An 18,811-nucleotide genomic window follows, 5' to 3' on the forward strand; every position below is an offset into this window, starting at 1 on the left:
GGTCCACCCCAGAAAACCAACCGACCGGTCGGTGAGCCAGGCGACGGCGGCGGCGGCGGATGCACGGCACGCTCGACCACCGAGGCAGCGCGAGCAAGCGATAGCCAGCTGGCGTGGTTGGGCGAGAGGATTCTTCGGGACTCCAGTGGCGGCGGCGCCAGCAGCTGGAGCTACCACCACTTGAGGCCAGCCGGCTGAACGGCGGCGAAAAAGTTCGAACATCGCGGCGGTGCCGTCAGGGGAGGCCACAGGCCCACTGCCACGTCACCAACTTCCGGGTTGGCCGAAAGACCACAGCAACCTCATCAACCAGCTGACAGCCGGCTAGCAACAAAACCCGAAAAATGCCGCCCAAACGGGGACAAGATAATAAACAGGATGAAGAATTGATGACCCTTACGCAAGTCAATGAACTACTCATGCAACAAAAAGAACTGTTCACAGCACTCATTCAGCAACAACAGGATCACTTCAAAGGATTTGTAAAGATGATTCTGGACTCAACAAACACACGACTCGACAATTTCTCCAGGGAAGTACAAGAACTGAAAACAAGTCTTAATTTTACCCAAAAGGAGGTTGATGACATTAAAAAACAACAAACGAATGGAACGGACCATTGCAAAACCATGCAAACTGAAATATATAAAGTATGTGACAGTATGCTGGTTTTAACGGACAAGATGGACTACTTAGAGGGACAATCTAAAAGAAATAACTTGATAATCGATGGAATCGAAGAAATGCAAGGAGAAACGTGGACTGAAACGGAGCAAAAAGTGCAGAAAATCTTTAAGGAGCAATTGCAATTAAAGGAGACAATCGAGGTGGAAAGAGCCCACCGCACGGGGAGACACGAATCGGGAAGACCTCGACCAAGGCCAGTCGTGGTGAAGTTTGAAAAATATAAAGACAAAACAAAGATACTACAGAGAGCAAAATACTTAAAAGGTACCAAAATCTACATTAATGAAGATTACACAGATATGGTACGTCAAAAAAGAAAAGAATTGCTTCCAAAACTAAAAGCGGCACGTGAAAGAGGGGAAATTGCCTACTTGAGGCACGACAAACTCATCGTCCACCCCCGCACCAGTACTCCAATTCAACGGACTCGACTTCAACATGCTGAGAGCTGATTACCATCAGAAAAAACTCTGACTAAATAGAGATAGGAAACAAACAACACAAACATGGACTTTAAAATCTTTGATTACGCTGAACACAAGACATTCGACCCAGAGAACAACTTGGACCCAGACAATAATTTCTTCAACCATAATCACAGCATCACAAACTCAGACTATTACACTGATAAGCAATTCAACACAAATGTAGTACTGAAAAATACATTTTCAGTGATACATATAAATAGTAGAAGTCTTTATAAAAATTTCACCAAAATCAAAGAATATTTGACTACATTTAATAAATTTACAATAATTGCCATAACAGAAACTTGGCTTGATGATGAAAAAACAAGTGAAATGAAAATTGATGGATATGAAATGTATGCAACTCATAGGGAAGACAAAAAAGGAGGGGGAGTTGCAATATATGTAGACAAAACACTGAAATGCACCAAACTTGAGAGCCTGACAAACACAACCGAGAATCTAATAGAATGTCTAACTCTTGAAATACACATTAAAAAAGCATCAAATGTTATTATAAGCTGCGTTTATAGGACACCAGGATCTTGTCTAGACACATTTAATAAAAAACTGACAGATATGCTGAGTTGTTCAAATGACAAGAAAACTCGAATAATATGTGGCGACTTTAACATCAACTTATTAAACCCAAATGGACACAAAAAAACAACAGAATTCATAAATACAATGTATAGCAACGGTCTTTTCCCAGTCATTCTTAGACCCAGCAGAATAACAGTTGATACGGCCACATTGATAGATAATATATTTATAAATAAGATTGAACATAAAAAGGAAAGTGGACTCCTCATAACTGATATAAGTGACCATCTGCCGGTCTTTGCAGTCCTATACAATTACTTCGATAGAAAAACTATACCAATTACTCACACATCAGAAATAAGACTCAGAACCCAACATTCCATCTCAGCTTTCAAGCTCGGCCTAGACAAGCAAAATTGGTCTGAGGTCTACACAAACGATGACCCAAATACTGCGTTTGATGCATTTCAGTCAACCATAACCTCCCTATATGAAAAACATTTCCCAGTAATTAAAGTCACCAGAAAGTCAAATGAACAAAGTAAGCCATGGATAACAAAAGGCATAGAAAATGCATGTAAAAAGAAAAACAATCTATACAAATCGTTTCTAAAATCCAGAACTAAAGAAGCCGAAACAAAATATAAGACGTATAAAAACAAACTAGTAAACATTATAAGAACTAGCAAGAGAGACCATTTCCATGTATTATTAGAACAAAACAAAAGCAACACTCAAGGAATTTGGAAAATCTTAAATCATGTAATTAGAAATAACTCTAATAAAGTAGATTATCCGGAGTATTTTATGAAAGACAAAAATAGCATTATTGAGGAAACTGCAGAAATAGCAAATGAATTTAATGAATATTTTGTAAATATCGGCAGTAACTTAGCAAAACAAATTCCTGATCCAATAAATTCTTTTGAAATAGATAAATACATAGAAAAAAATCCTTCCACAATGTTTCTGACTGCTGTGACTCAAAATGAAATATTAAATATTGTAAAAACATATCAAAGTAAAAGGTCAACTGACTGTTTTAATATTGATATGTCAATAGTAAAACAGATCATAGAATTTGTAGTGCGACCCTTTACATATATATGCAACCTGTCATTTAAAGACGGTATTTTTCCATCAAAAATGAAAACAGCCAAAGTCATTCCTATTTTTAAAAGTGGGGAAAGACAATTCTTTACAAATTATAGACCAATATCACTGTTACCACAATTTTCAAAAATATTAGAAAAATTATTTTCTCGCAGACTTGACAACTTCATATGTAAATACATGCTACTAAGTGAAAATCAATATGGCTTCAGAGAAAAACGGACCACCTTAATGGCAGCAATGGAGCTTGTGGAAGCAATAGCTACTAATATAATATTTGAATAAATTAGAGAGATATGGCATCAGAGGCACAGCATATAAATGGATTGAAAGTTATTTAGAAAACAGATATCAGTATGTGCAGTTCAAAAACAAAAAATCCAATCTACTGAAGATTAGCCATGGAGTGCCTCAGGGGTCAGTGATTGGACCAAAACTATTCATTTTATATATAAACGATATTTGTAGGGTATCAAATCAACTCAAATCCGTCCTATTCGCCGATGACACAACCTTTTACTGCTCTGGAAAAAATATGAAAGAACTCCAGAAAATTGTGGAAAATGAATTGACAAAATTAAAAAACTGGTTCGACAGAAATAAACTATCTTTAAATTTAACAAAAACAAAGTTAGTGGTCTTTGGCACAAGACCAATCAAAGACCAAGTTAAAATAAAGATAAATTCAATCGAAATAGAACAAGTCTATGAAAATAAGTTTCTTGGACTAGTAATAGATACAAAACTATCCTGGAAGCCACACATAGATAACATTATAAAAAAAATATCGAAAACTATCGGAATACTCCACAAAACGAAGGATGTGTTGAGTAAGAACTCCTTGTATACACTATATTATTCATTATTACTCCCATATATGACCTACTGTGTAGAAATATGGGGAAAAGCTTGTAAAACAAACACACTCCCTGTTTTAAAACTACAAAAAAAAGCAATCAGAATAATCAATAGGTCTAAATATATAGAACCCACAAATCCAATATTCATCAAATTAAACACAATGAAATTCTACGACTTGGTTGACTTCAAGATTACCCAATTAATGTACAAAGTACATAACAACCTCCTCTGCCAAAATATCCAGCAGCTTTTTGAAATTAGAGAGAGCTGTTATCATCTAAGGGGTACAAAACAATACAAAAAATCCAGAACAAGAACAAACATCAAACAAAGGTGTGTATCAGTAATAGGTGTCAACTTGTGGAACAAGCTTGAAACGGACCTGAAAATGAGCAAATCGTTGGAGGAGTTCAAAAACAAATTCAAAAGATTAGTACAAAAAAACTACATGAATCAGAACTAAAAAGATAAATTTGATATACATGTAAAATATAGTAAGACAACCGTTTGTTCTTGTTTTGAATTTGATCAACTTATCAATTGTATTCAAGAAATGAAAACTATAATGAATATCAGAAAATTGGAATACAAAAGGAGAAAGAATAACTATATAAACACTATTTATACATTTATACTATACTATTATACTATTTTTATTATTTTATACTATTATGATACTATTTATACTATTTATCTATTTATACACCAAAAGGTATTGTATAGTATACATAAGGGTAAAAGCATTTGATGATATGTAGATTTTCTTTTGTTCTTTGTTTTGAAAAATGATCAAATCAAATTGTTACAAAATAAGGGGTAGGACTAGATAAGTTACTTACTTCTTCCTACTCCCTTGAGCATACAACCGTGATGATGTGTGTTTTCTACTTTTATCTACTTTCTAATTTTCCTCACATAATTTTTGTTTGACTTTTGTCAACCTGTTATTGTGTATATTATATGCTTAAGGCTCAATAAACAAAAAACAATAAAAAAACAATAAACAACAATAATTCAGCAGTTCTTAATCTTAATTTTACTGATGTATGCCCTGGGAAATATTTTTTCCAGCCGAGTATCCCTTAACCAGGGCAAAGCATTTTTTGAATAAAAATGAATAAATAAATAAATAAAACACTGTGATTTATTAAATTTCAGAAGTCCATTTGTATTGCTCTCTCTATAAGTACTTCAAAATAAAAACATAACTTTCAGAAAAGAAAGAAATAATCAACTTAATTATAAATAAAGATTTGTGCCTGTAAAAATAATGATCCCCATAAAGTGTTCGCCTTCGGGCTCATAGAACTGTTCTCAAAAAGAAATTTTAAAACATTGATTTACCAATTAAAAGGAAGACGAACAATATTATCAGTTGTCAACAATGAATATTGCATTGTTGCAAAGCACTGCCCGTTTTTGTATTTAATGAGACATTTTAGTAACACGGTTGGGCTTCACTGAGGATCTTTGTCATTCTTGTTGGCAGGGAGGCAACTACTGTGATCAAGCACTTTTTTTCTTTTGCGTTGATGCTATTCACACATCCCCAGAAGTGCCTTCTCGTACCCCCAATGGTACGTGTAACCAATTTCAGAACCACTGCATTAAATCATGATAAAAAAAATAAAAAATAAAATTTGCATGTGTAAAAAAAAATAAAAAATAACACAACACCTCTTCCATCGCCACACACATAATCAATCACTCACACATATCTCCTTGAGACATGTGTAGCAGCAAATGGATAATATTAAAGTTAAATCATTTAACACTTGAGGTGAGATTCAAACTGAGTCAAGGCACAGTCGTGTTAAAACTCGGACAAAGTCCAGTAAGGCGGTTCAGAATTCTAACGGCCTGTGGGAGGAAACTGTTGATCATTCTGGTGTTTCTGCCTTTCATGGTCCAGACACATTAGTGTGATGCAACAGCTCAAAAACATTGTGGAGTCAATGTGAGGCATCCCTGAGAATTAACAGGGCTCTGGTCCTGTGTACTATACAGGACCAGAGCACCTCTGAAAGAGTTATTGGACAGAGGGAAAAGAAACTCCAGTGATCCTCTCAGCTTCCCTCAAATACCCTCAACACGCCTTTTTTTTTTTTTTTTTTTGTCTGACACGGCGAAGTAGCAAGACAATGTTCAGATTCAGTTATTCAGCATGGTCTCAACCACACCTTGATAGTCCTGAGGATGTTTGTGGGGAGTGAAGCTTATATTAGCTTCCTTGAGAAGTTCACTCGCTGCTGGCCCCGCAACACAATCCCAGAGGGATTCTGATTCTCCCTCTGGTCCAGCAAGATCTGGAACATGAGGTTCCCCACTTTCTCCACTGTGTGGTCATTGATGCAGATGGTGGCATATTCAGGTCATAACTGTCTTGTTCGGGAAGCCAAGACAACAAGTATTAGAAAAAATGATGACATTTGTTCAAGAAAGAAAAAAAACATGGAGGGACACCGTTCACAGATCTGTCAAGGGAGCCTTTTCCCCCTCTCCATCTTGCGCTCTCATTTTATCTTGCTGGGAAGTGGTGAAGGTCAGGGCAATCAGCATTTTGAGCAGCTACACAGAGTATAGCCTGCATGTGCAGGCAACTTTGCATATCCGCAAAATAACTGGTCCGCAGACCTGAGGCCCCATGCAGGTGTGTAGGGGCGGACGAGCTCAGAGAGGTCAGGTGGCGCGAGGTCATGAAGAGATTTGAACACAAATAAGAGGATCTTGAAAACAACTCTAAAATGTATGGGGAGCCAGTGAAGGGATGCCAGAGTAGGAGTTATGTGCTCCCTCTTACGAGTACCAGTCAAGAGGCGAGCAGCGGCATTCTGGACCAGCTGAAGGCGCTTAATGGAGGACTGGCTGACTCCAAAGTAAAGGGAATTGCAGTAATCGAACCGGGATGTGACAAAGGCATGAATTACTGTCTCAAAGTGTTCATGAGAGAGGAGAGGTTTTACTTTGGCCAGCTGTCTAAGGTGAAAGAAGCTGGATTTAACAACGGCACCAATTTGCCGGTCATGTTTGAAATCGCTGTCCAGTTTAAGGCCCAAGTTTGAGACTGTTGACTTAAGATAAGGAGACAGGGGGCCCAAGTCTACAGGATGGGATGTACAAGGGCCACTGGGACCAAACAGTATCACCTCTGTCTTCTTTTCATTGAAATTCAAGAAATTTTGTGCCATCCAGGTTTTGATTTCTTCCAGGCAGGATAGAAGTAGCCTTAACGAGAAGGTGTCTTTTTTGCTTAGTGGGACATAGATCTGGCAGTCATCTGCATAGCAGTGGAAGGGAATACCATGTTTCCTTAAGATGGAACCCAATGGGAGCAGATACAGCGAGAACAGCAGAGGCCCCAGAATTGAGCCCTGTGGAACACCACATGACAGGGGAGCAGTGCGTGACTTAGAGCAGCCAAGGCTGACACAAAAGGTTCTGTCAGCTAAATAGGACCTAAACCACTCAAGAGCACTACCGCCAATGCCCACCAAGTGCTGCAAACGAGTCAGCAGAATACTGTGATCCACTGTATCAAATGCTGCAGTTAAGTCCAAGAAAACTAAACACACGTGGTCTCCAGTGTCATTTGCCAGGAGGATGTCATTAGAAACGCGTAACAGGGCTGACTCCGTGCTATGCATCGTCTTGAAACCTGACTGGAAGACCTCCAAGATGTTATGTTCATCCAAGAAAAATTTCAACTGCATGTGCACCACTTTTTCCAGAATTTTTGAAATGAAAGGCAGTTTGGAAATAAGCCTGAAACTTGACAGCACATCTGGATCAAGACCAGGTTTCTTGATCAAGGGTTGGACCACAGCATGTTTAAACTGTTGGGGAACTATACCAGAAGAGAGGCTGCTGTTGATGATGTCCAAGACCGGTTGCACCAACACTCAGGATAAGTATATTGCAACAGCTCCAAAAATAGAATCAGTAAAAACTGGACAAATTGTCCTCACTAAGGGAAACCATATGGCAGGCTGTTTTGGATTCTATTTGTGTTGATGATGGAGTTGTGCATTACTCGTACACACTGCAATGTCAAACAGGTGGGTGGCACTGTTTGATGGCTGTAACTTAAAATCCAAACCGTAAGAGAATCCTCACAAATGGAAGTCAGTTTACTCAATAATACACTGTAACTTACAGCAGATTCACGTATCCCGCTTTGTATTGTTCCATCACTTATTTCCCACACGATCGGAGGTCTACCTTTTGACCACACGTTGTACTCCATTACCAGGTTGAAGACGTGCACCTGCTTCTCCAGGTGTTAAGTTAGACCACAATGATACACTCCTAATGACTTGCCATAAGGAGACGACACACTTTAGCGGCACACTTTACAGCCATCTATCTTCATCAACGTCAGGATTCAGAGAGGATGCTGACTATTTGTTTTCCTGATTATCGAGAGGATGTATTTTCAACATGTCTATTTTATATCACTAAACATGAGTAATGTCTTCTGTTTGGATGGGCTCAACTCCAATGAGGCATGATAAATTAATTATGGAGTCAATCAATTACCCGTGCTTAATTCATTGCTCTATATATGTTAAAAATTGTATGCGATCGTGGTATGCCAGTGGCTGTAAAGTGTAATTGATGAATGTGCCCCACTTGAGAGTGGAACGCATTATCAGCAGCTATTCATTTACAGAAAAAAATAAATGAATAAAGGCAAACGAGTTTTATTTTCCAACATTACAAATAACCGTTTTTCCCTCCTTAACTCTGAACAAAAACTACAAAGACTTTGCTTGTAAACCGACAGGGAGTGCATTATACTTAATAGTGAATGAACCATGATGGAATCCAAATGAATGGGCATATTAGAACTGCATCAAATAAATTGTCTTTCTTGGACCAGTGCAAAAGTGGCCCAGTGTCCAGTGGTTAGCACGTCATCGACCTCGCAGTGCAGAGGTACTGGGTTCGATTCCAGCTCAGGCCTTCCTGTGTGGAGTTTGCATGTTCTCCCCATGACTGCGTTTTCTCCGGGTACTTTGATTTCCTCCCACATTCCAAAAACATTCATGTCAGGCTGATTGAACCCTCTAAATTGTCCCAAGGTGTGAGTGTGGCGTGGAAGGTCTCTGTGTCCCCTGTGATTGTCTGGCAACCGGTGCAGGGTGTTTCCCGCCTACTGCCCCAAGACAGCTGGGATAGGCTCCAGCAAGCCCCGCAACCCATGTGAGGATGAAGCGGATCGGAAAATGGATGGATGGATGGACCAGTGCAAAGATCAAGCTCCACATGCTTTTAAATTTATGTGCGTGTTGCGATTAGCTTCAATCCAGATTACACATCAAGAAATTGGCATACATGCATTGTTTGTTTTACATTATTGTTCTATATTGTGTCAGAGCTAGCAGGTCACACAGAACACATGATGCACACAATGTTGTAATTTGTCACACGATAATACCAGCAAAACAGAAACTGTGTGAAATACAGTAAATATTCTCTAGTACGGACTCGTGTTTGCGCTGTCCAAGTTGTACTGATAACAGAAATTCCTCATTTGGGAAATAAGCATGGTACATGTCCTTTATGAACCTGCAAGTATGTTGACAAAATGCACGTGTAACAACACAATCAATAAAATATAAAAATATACTGTCCAAAAACTGTTTATATAACAAAAACTGCAATACAGGTGTATCCAAAAAAAAAATCACAACAGTAAAATACGTACAGTATTTTAATGGGGGGTTTTTTTTCCTGTCTTGGGAAAAAAATATGTATTTTGGATTGTTTTGTTGGATGCATTCTTTGGTTTATGACAATGTTTGCCTGCGTGTCATACAGTTTTCTTGCTAGTTGCAAGTAACTGTCCCGTTGATCACCGATGTCTGGTAATTCTTGTGCATACTGAAGGATTTTTGTTGCCATTTGCATTGCTTCCTTGCTGGATGGTGGCTTGTCATCAGGAGTTGAATCGATGCCTTGTTGTTTAAAGTGTCGTAGATTTGCGTCTTTCCGACTTCAAGTGTCTGCTGGATCTTTTTAACTTTGTGTCCAGCCTCGCTCAAACCGATGCATTTCACTCGCTCCGCTCCAGTTGTTACAGTTCTTCTACATTTCGATGCGATGATCTACACGACGTAAGTGAATAAAGTTAAAATCTTTCGCAATTACAGTAAAACACACGCCAATAAAAAGTCGCTTACACGTCTTCGTTTCGAATCTGATGAATGAAAACGGCGAAGCGAACACGTTTCTTCGGTCGTGTCGAGTGGGTGCTGCTTTTAAGCTAGTGCCGCGTTCTACAGGACGTAAGTGAATAAAGTTAAAATCATTCACAATTACAGTAAAACGCACGGCAATAAAAACTCACTTGCACGTCGTCGTTTAGAATCTGATGATCGAAAAACGCAAAGTGAAAACTTGTTTCAGCGTTGTCTTTTCCGTCGCATCGGGTGGGCGTTGCGTGTATTTAAGCTCCCGCGGCATTACACCTCCATCCGGGTTACGGGTAGTGGAATATCCGCCTACGCAAGTTCTGGTAACATGTATTATCGTAGTCAAAATGTTAATGCATAGGTTTTTATTCCGGGTGAAGGATATTCCTTTCCATAGAATTCCGGGGATGGGAATATTTACTGTACTGTACTTGACGACCACAGGATGAATCCTCCATTCCTCAATCTCCAGCAACAAATGTTGTCTTCCTTGCTGGACGTCGAACCCTGTGAATTGTTGCTCACTTCCTCTTGTCAATCCTCAGTGTTTCAGCGCTTTTAACTTTCCCATTTCTGACCCATTTATTTCAGACCATGCTCATCTCTGCTGACAGCATCCGATTGACATTAATGACATGGCAGATCACAAAGGTTAATTGAGACCAATTGGTCTCTGCCACACCACTACACACCACAGGCTGTACATTTATCTGTTGTCTACACGGTTTAACTTGTTCAGTGTCACGGGGAGCTGGAGCTTATTGGCAGCCTGCACCCAGGAGTGGTCGGCCAGTCGATGACGGGGCACAGACGGAAACAGGCAATTCATTCACAGATTGAGGCACGTACATGTTGCAGTGGAGAATCATGAAAAATGGGGTCCCCAAAGTATTGTCAAGCATGATTTGATGGCTCAAGAATTGTCGCTGACTTTTGAGGCATATATTTTAGTAGTTGCAGTAAAGTGCCAGTTTTCCAAACATTGAAAATTCCTGACTGAAACTGATCAGAATCTCCTAATTCTGCCAGAAGCAAAATACATCATTTACACGTTGCTATAATTAAAGCCTCTGCAGAGCACACCATCACATCCTGTAGCGCTTAGTCAACGGTATCGAGTGTGCTTGGCTGTCAAAACAATCATATTCGGGCCCAATTGTGTACTTAAAAACTGGCAAGTAGATATGTTTTGAGCTTCTCTGACTCCCCTAGAAAACACATTCTCACTTTTAATGGTTGATATTTTGTTTTACAATTTGTTGTACAATTTACATATTGTGCAAACCTACTTCTCTTAAGTCTTTGAATGTACTATAGACAATGGCCGCAAGACTTGCCACCTTATTTGTTTAAGATGTAAATTCTTGTAGTTATAAAAGTCAGAGATTTAATGAGGGAATCATCCCAGGAACAATGCCATGTCTATTTTCTGCTTCCAAAATATGTATTTGGAAACATTTCCCTTCGGCACTTCAGAAGTGTTGGTTTATTTATTTATTTATGTATTTGTTGCAACTGCATATCCTTCACAGTGACAGAAAAGGACTCCTTGCACAACTGGAAATCATCGAAGGGCATTTTAGGGATCTGCACATGATTGATAACCTCCCGGAAACAAAACATAACAGATTAATTTGAATGGAGGTGCTTCATCTATCTTAATTTATATTCTTGAGTAATTTTCAACCATTAAACTGAATTTACAAAGTCTGTTAATTAATTTGCAAGGAAAGTGTGGGGATGGTAGTGAGACAATTTATTGAAGGCTCAAATTGCTCAGTCATAACAAAGCAGTTCATTTTGCTGAAGGGGCTGCAACAAACAAGGCAACATTGAGTAAAAAAAATAAAAAATAAAATACCAGGCTTCAAAGCTAACATTTCAGAAAGCACATAAAATGATGACGGATAACTAAATATGGACACTAGAGGGCTTTTTGAATTCTCTTTAGCGCCTCTTTCATTTTCTAGCTCTATCTCCAGTGGGATCCTTTGCTTTGATCAGTGAACCTGTAATGTTCTCATGCAGATGCACTCTTAACACTATGAGAAGAGGCAAGTGTTGGGCAAAGGCAAAGCAAGGGACTGTAGTGCAGGATTAGATATTCAGAACACCAATGTCAAGGGCAGAGGAGGCAGATTGTGCTGCAGGCAGCCAATCAGAATATGGGCATCTTTAAAATGGTTCTAAAACAGAGAAGCAATATTCCACTTACATGCCTGAGCATCAAGAACAAGGCAAAGGATGCAAAAATAAGCTACTCCTTAATGGAACACTTTGAAACATATTCACTGCTTACGTTTGACACATGCGCACTGTGTACCAAAATATGCATTGCACGTATTATGCGTATGTAATGAACCATTATTTGAAATAATCAAATTGGAGTTTTTATTTATTGAACTCCGACATTTCTACACTTCAGAATCATACGTGGGTGTTATGTAGTGCCCGTAAGCCCGTTCTCAATGCCGTTCAGCTGTTGCCAACAATTCGAACGGACCGGGCTGGCCTGAAATAATGATGGCGGATCGCTGACGGACTCACTGGACTGATGATGCCCACCCCTGGTCCTTGTGTGACAAAGTGAAGTTCTGCCCAATAACTCCCCATTGAATGTTTCCGTTACTTTGCAAAAGTATCCAAACAGCACTCCTAACTGGTCTGGGGTTGCTCTCTGAAGGAGGGCAGCGTGCTTCTTTGGTAATATCGATGACATTTTCATCAGTGTTTAAAGTCCCAGTCAAGTAGCTCTATCCTCCTGCTGAATAAAAAATGCATCTGCTGTCTGTTAACACAAAACATTCCAGAACGATCTGCATCAGATAATGGCTTCTTATTTTTGCGGAGTTGACTTAACTCGCTCTTGCTGTGTTAGAGCTTTCATGAGAAACTTATTTGTTGATTCACATGATGACTCTGGCTGTTGTACCTTTGTTGTCATTATCTTTGCATTCAGTGGATATTGCTGTTCAAAACGTCAGCAACTCCAGCAGTTCCATGACATGTTTTACCGAATGGCTTCCTGCTGGATTGGAGCAAGAGGAATACCTCCTTCTCTTTACGCTCACCTCTGAAAATGATTTTCCTGGTCGAGTCAGTTTGGTCAACCACGTCCGAACATTGAGAAGAGCTGGTATACAACATGTACACTGGTTTGACACCAGTTTATTTTGTTGACTGTTTATTTGTAAACTTATAATTGCTATTTTATTTCTTTCTCATTGATAAATATATAAAATGTCATGACATGTTGTAAAAGTTTAAATGGAGATCACAAAAAGAATAGAGTATGCCACAAAAAAAAAAGCTGTTAGATCAGTACTAAGCAGCAAAGCACTGTTTTTGAGATGGTTTGCATTAGATCTTTGTACCAGGAACAATGTGTGACGTTTTGTTGTATCCATGTGTCACATCAATATCAAAATGGATCCAATCAGATCATGTAGCACTTGCCTGAAATAATTACCGGTAATGCATCAGCCTCAATGACAAACATGTCTATTCTTCGAGCATCTGAGGTTTTTCTTTTTTGTCAAATTACAACTAGCTTAGTTGAGGTTTTTTTTAAATAAAGTCACACATATTAAAGAGTTCTGAAGACGTGGGTCTTGAGGAGGGAGTTGACGGTTTGCAAGGTTCAAGAGTCATGGATTTGTTGATGGTGACGTGGTTTTTGTGATCTCCGCTGCAGGTGTTTCTCCTGTCACTGGCAGTATAATATATCAGAAGTCAGCTAATACACCACAGGTGTGCTGTAATATGCTACAGATCTTCAGCGTCTTATGCAAGGATTACAGTTGTTTTGATCAAGTAAACTTTGGGTAACTCCGTGGATAATCTGCAGATGCATACACTTTGCTTACTTTGATTTGAAGTTGAATGATTTGTGCAGTATGATAATGACACTGTTGTATGCAGGGAGAGGAATTGAAGAACAGTAAATATTGGAAAAAGCAATTGATGTTTATGGCATTCAGAAAATACAACAGACTGTGAATTCAATATTCCACTGAAGAAAGTCTCTTGACCTTGAGATCTCAGGGTGCATTTTAGGATTAAGTTCACCTTGTCATGATTCGGTTTGGGACCAACAGGTGGCACTGTAGGGCTCCCCCTGCAGCTGCACACCTGTTGGTCATTAGGTAATTAGTGCTTTAACAGGACTCCCAGCCCGACCACTCATTGTCGGGTCATTGTTGCTTTTTGCTGCTGTCATGTTTGTTTGTTCAGTCATGTTTTGGTCATGTTTTTGTTATTGAGAGTTTTTAGTTTCTGCCATGGTTTTTGTTTGTTACTTTGGATTTGTTTTGTTTTCATGACTTTGTTCTGGATTCAGTTTTCTGTGTTTTATCAATACACTTCTTCAAATACACCCTGCTCCTCCCTCGTGCCTGCTTTTTGGGGTCCACCACCACCACGCAACATGACACACCTCTTACACACCTGTGGTACTTTAAAATCAACCCTGAAACACACAGGGAGCCAATGCAGAGATTTGTAAATTGGAGTAATGTGCTCCCACCGTCCAGTCTTAGTCAGGACAAGTGCTGTCAAATTATGTAGTAATTACAGACATGACATGCTTTCTGGTCTTGCTAAAAAGAGCAAGGCATTAGAGTAATTAATTGAATCAGTGATAAAAGCATGCATTAGCATCTGTATGTTGAGCAGAGAGAGAAAAGGGTGGACTCTGGCAAAGTTCCTCAAGTGATTTAAAAAAAAAACATAACTGTTTTTGTTCCATTTTTAATATGTGGAATAAAACGTGAGCTCAGACTCCAGGATAACCCCCACATTTTATTTATTTATTTATTACCTGAGGTGAGAGGTGTAAAGATGGTGTTCGTATTTTATTTAGCGGTTTCTCTCTCTGGGCCTCAGGACCAATGATTAAAACATCGGTGATCAATGATTAAAACATGGTTAAGCTGAAGAAAGGTCTCTGCCATCCAGGATTTGATGCCCAGTATACAATTAAAAATAAAAAATAAATAAAAACATCCGCCGGATGTCTCCACACAGGAAGGACACGTTAATGTGCTAACCACTTGACCACTGGGCCGATTATAGTTATAGATAGATAGATATTCAGTCGCCTTTTTTCATAGTTAACTCATAGTTCATTGAGCATTTTATTTATTGTAAAAATGTTCCCTGATTTTTTCCCATTGTTTTATCAAATGTTAATACCCTTAACATGAATAAGAGGATTTATTTTTAGATCCAAATATTTTTTTTGTAATTCAAAAAATAAGCATTGAATTCCACTCACACAAACCAAGTCACATAAATGGCCCCTCAACATTCTTTCTAAGGGATTAAAATTGAGGCAATATAAATAATATAAAATGCCAGCAAAGTACAATGATGACTCAGTTTATAGTGCAGCAAAAAAATTTTTTAAAGTTTGTTTTGAATTTAGCAGCAAAATACTGGTCTTTATTCACTAGATCAACACAGTTTCATAATTTTTGAGAACGAATGAAGAGAAAATATGCTACTGATAAAGCGAGCCTCCTAGTATTTTTCGAGCAAGTTACCCAGACAAGCCTGTTAATATTTCAGGCAACAGGGAAGCTTGCTTTTTCTGTACATAACAATCAAAGCATGGGAGGGAAGCTCCCGGTCGGGGTCAAAATAATGGTGCTATATATATATCTATATATATCTATATATATAGATATATAGATATATATATGTTCTATATATATATATATAGATATATAGATATATATTGAGAGATAGATAGAGACACACAGTTGCTGGTCATAAAATATTCTAGTTATCTTCATTCATTACACACAGATTGATGTATTTCAAATGTTTATTCATTTTAATGATCGCAACTTACATCTAATAAAAATCTCTAACTCAGTATCTCAAAAAATGTGCATATTGTGGAAAGGTACAATATTGAAGATACCTGGTGCCGCACTCTAATCAGCTAATTAAATCAGAACACCTACATAGGCCTTAAAATGGTCTTTCAGATTAGTTCTGTCGGCTACACAATCATGGGGAAGATTGCTGACCTAACAGTTGTCCAAAAGACGACCATTGACACCTTGCATAAGAAGAGCAAGACACAAAAGGTCATTGCTTAAGAGGCTGGCTCTTCACAGAGCTCTGCGTCCAAACACATTACTTAAGAAGCGAAGAACAAGTAATCGGGATAACCGCACACTGGAGACGATTGTGACACAATATCCACTATAGCCAGTGATGGTTTGGGATGCCATGTCATCTGCTTTGGTTGCTCCTTTATGTTTCCTTAGGTCCAAGGTCAACACAGCCATCTATCAGGAAGTTGTAGAGCACTTCATGCCTCCTGCTGTTGACCAACATAATGGTGATGTAGATTTCATTTCCCAATAGAACTTGGCACCTACACACAGTGCCAAAGCTACCAGTAACTGCTTTTATGCTCATGCCATCCCTGTTCTTGACTGGCCAATAAACTCGCCTGACCTTAACTTCATTGAAAATCTATGGGGGTATTGTGAAGAGGAAGATGCGATATGCCACACCCCACAATGCCGAAGAGCTCAAGGCCACTGTTAAACCATCCTTGGCTCTCATAACACCTGAGCAATGCTGCACACTGATCGACTCCATTCCGCGCTGCATTGAAAGAATTAATATAATATGCAAGTTCCACTTTTTGTATAACATTACTGAAAAAAAAATCTATGATGATCCTGGATGTGTGTGTGCGTGTGTGCGGGCGTGTACGTGAGCGTGCGTGCGGGAACAGACATGCTTTTTCTTTTGTGAACGGGCACATGTATTCTTCAGATTTTTCTTGTTTTCAAGCCCTTTAATGGATTACCTACCCCTGTGAATGTGGGGTGGGTGGGGAATGTGGACTGTTCGGGTGAGTTTTTCTGTAATGTATAATATATTATTTGTAGTCTCTCATCCATGTCAATGCTTTTTGACTATTTTCCAGTGGCATTTAAGGATAAGGTATGTTGAAAAAAAATGCAATGAAACGAGGGTAGACCATCACAGCACAATAAAGTGGAGAGGAGTGAAGCGGTTGCAGCAAATGCCTTGATTACCTGCTTCGTATCAGATGCAGTTTTGTGAACCACAGATTAAGAACACACCATGGCTGTGATATTATGTAAATAATCCCATAATCATGGAGAGCTATGTATCATGTTGAATATGATATCCTCATTTAGTTTTCATGTGCCTCTTTCATCAGTCAGGTTTCATGAACAGATGTTACTCAGCTGTTGAAGTCAACATGATGGACTGAGTCACGGGCAGGCACATCCATCTGTGGAGCGTTAGCGAGAGAGGTCATCTGGACAGTGAGCTGCATGCCAGGGCGCCTTCACTCTTCCTTCTTTCCTCCCAACATCGTCCAATCTCATCTCTGACATTCAAGTTCTTTCCACCCCAAGCTCCTGCTTGAGCACCCGATACCCCACTGTTCTGTCCATCTGAGTCCTTGTCAGCCATTCTGTTCAACTAATCATTTAGCTGAAGTGTGCCCTTGTCCACAAATGGTCAATGCATCTTTTAAAAAGGTCGAAATATGTATGAAAAGGTCAGCAAGGCATCAGTAAGGCAGGAATGGGGGGAAAGGAGACAAAATTACTGATTAAATGCTACTAATTCTGTTATTAGTGAAAGATACATTCACAACTTGGATTTTTTTAATAGTAAGGGTAATAATGGTAATAATAAATATAATATAAATAAATCAGAAGAAGACATTTTTTTCAGGAATTTTGTGAAATTCCCACAGAATGGGAGTCAACTTTATCTTTAATCATGGGATTGCGACAGTACAGGAGAAAAAAAAAATCACTGGAGCAGACACGGGTGGGATTATCCAGTAAGAAATGAGAGCAGCGCGGGAGTTGGAGTCATTCTGAATGGGAGCAGGATGGGAGTGGGAGTCATTTTCACTGGGAGTGGAACAGAATAGGATTTCTTTACTTATTTTGGTTGTGTACTGAGACGGGATGAGATTAATATGATACAATGTCGATGTTCGGCTGTCATTGTAATGAAGAATCTCATATACAGCCGCTGGGCAGTTGGTGAGCATATAGGGGCAGGTCCGTGTGCTCCCCCCAACACCCTGTACACACGTCAGCACAAATCAGTTGAGTCATCACTCCCTGTCAGCGGTTGTGACATGACTAAAAACTTAACTCTTGCTGATGCTTAAGTCTGTGGGAGAATGAGAGCACTGACAGATCTTTCAGGGAATGGATTGACTTCAAGGTCGCTCCACCCAGAGTGTGTAACTTTCATCAAGGTGCATAATCAGACACGTCACCATGCCCAGCCTTATGGGGGGGCACATGAAAAATATGGGTGGGTATTATTAATACACTGGAGGCAGCATTTACTTTGCTCCATATATTGGCCAAGCACTGCCACTCCCAGTCAATATTTTGCGACAACTGCAAGCGAATATTAGCATAGACAACATTTACAATCCATATTTAAAGACGCCTAATTGAGTACATTGACTCCACTGCTATATTTGATATGGCATGAAGTGAAGCGAATTGTGAATATGCCTTGTTCACTAGCTCCTTGGAAATATATCATCAAGCACTAACTCAAAGGATTAATACGGAATAATTGCTTTTGATTGCTGATTATGTCATTCTAACTCAATTTTACGAATATTATTTGCCAATTTTATTGCTTATACAATGGCCACATCGGAGATGGTGGATGAGCTGACAAATTGCTTCGACATGGCTCCCCGGTTCAATGCGTGCTTCCTGCAGAATTTAAAAGAAAAAAGGAAAATAAAATGTAATTTCATTTTAGATGTCAAGTTTGCGACTCCCATGGAATCTTTTATCGATCGGTTAAAATGTAACATGTCCTTCGTCACTTGCTGTCCAGTGACACGTCTAAAACCGCAGTGTAGGAAACTAAACATTGCCCAATAAGTGAAAACTGCAA

General features: G+C 39.1%; 1 protein-coding gene across 1 annotated transcript; it reads left to right on the forward strand.

Moving 5' to 3' along the window:
- Positions 1–974: 974 nt before the first annotated feature.
- On the forward strand, positions 975–16,243 carry LOC147205853 (uncharacterized). Its single transcript, XM_086108482.1, has 5 exons — positions 975–2,000; positions 2,226–2,982; positions 12,825–13,001; positions 13,560–13,689; positions 16,144–16,243. The coding sequence occupies exons 1-5, from the start codon at positions 1,194–1,196 to the stop codon at positions 16,241–16,243; spliced, it is 1,971 nt and encodes a 656-aa protein (XP_085964608.1). The 5' UTR covers positions 975–1,193.
- The last annotated feature ends 2,568 nt before the right edge of the window (positions 16,244–18,811 follow it).

The sequence above is a fragment of the Hippocampus guttulatus genome, chromosome 4 (genome assembly GCF_054856545.1).
Source record: "Hippocampus guttulatus isolate MCC_2025c chromosome 4, RoL_Hgut_1.0, whole genome shotgun sequence".
NCBI classification, from domain to species: Eukaryota; Metazoa; Chordata; class Actinopteri; order Syngnathiformes; family Syngnathidae; genus Hippocampus; species Hippocampus guttulatus.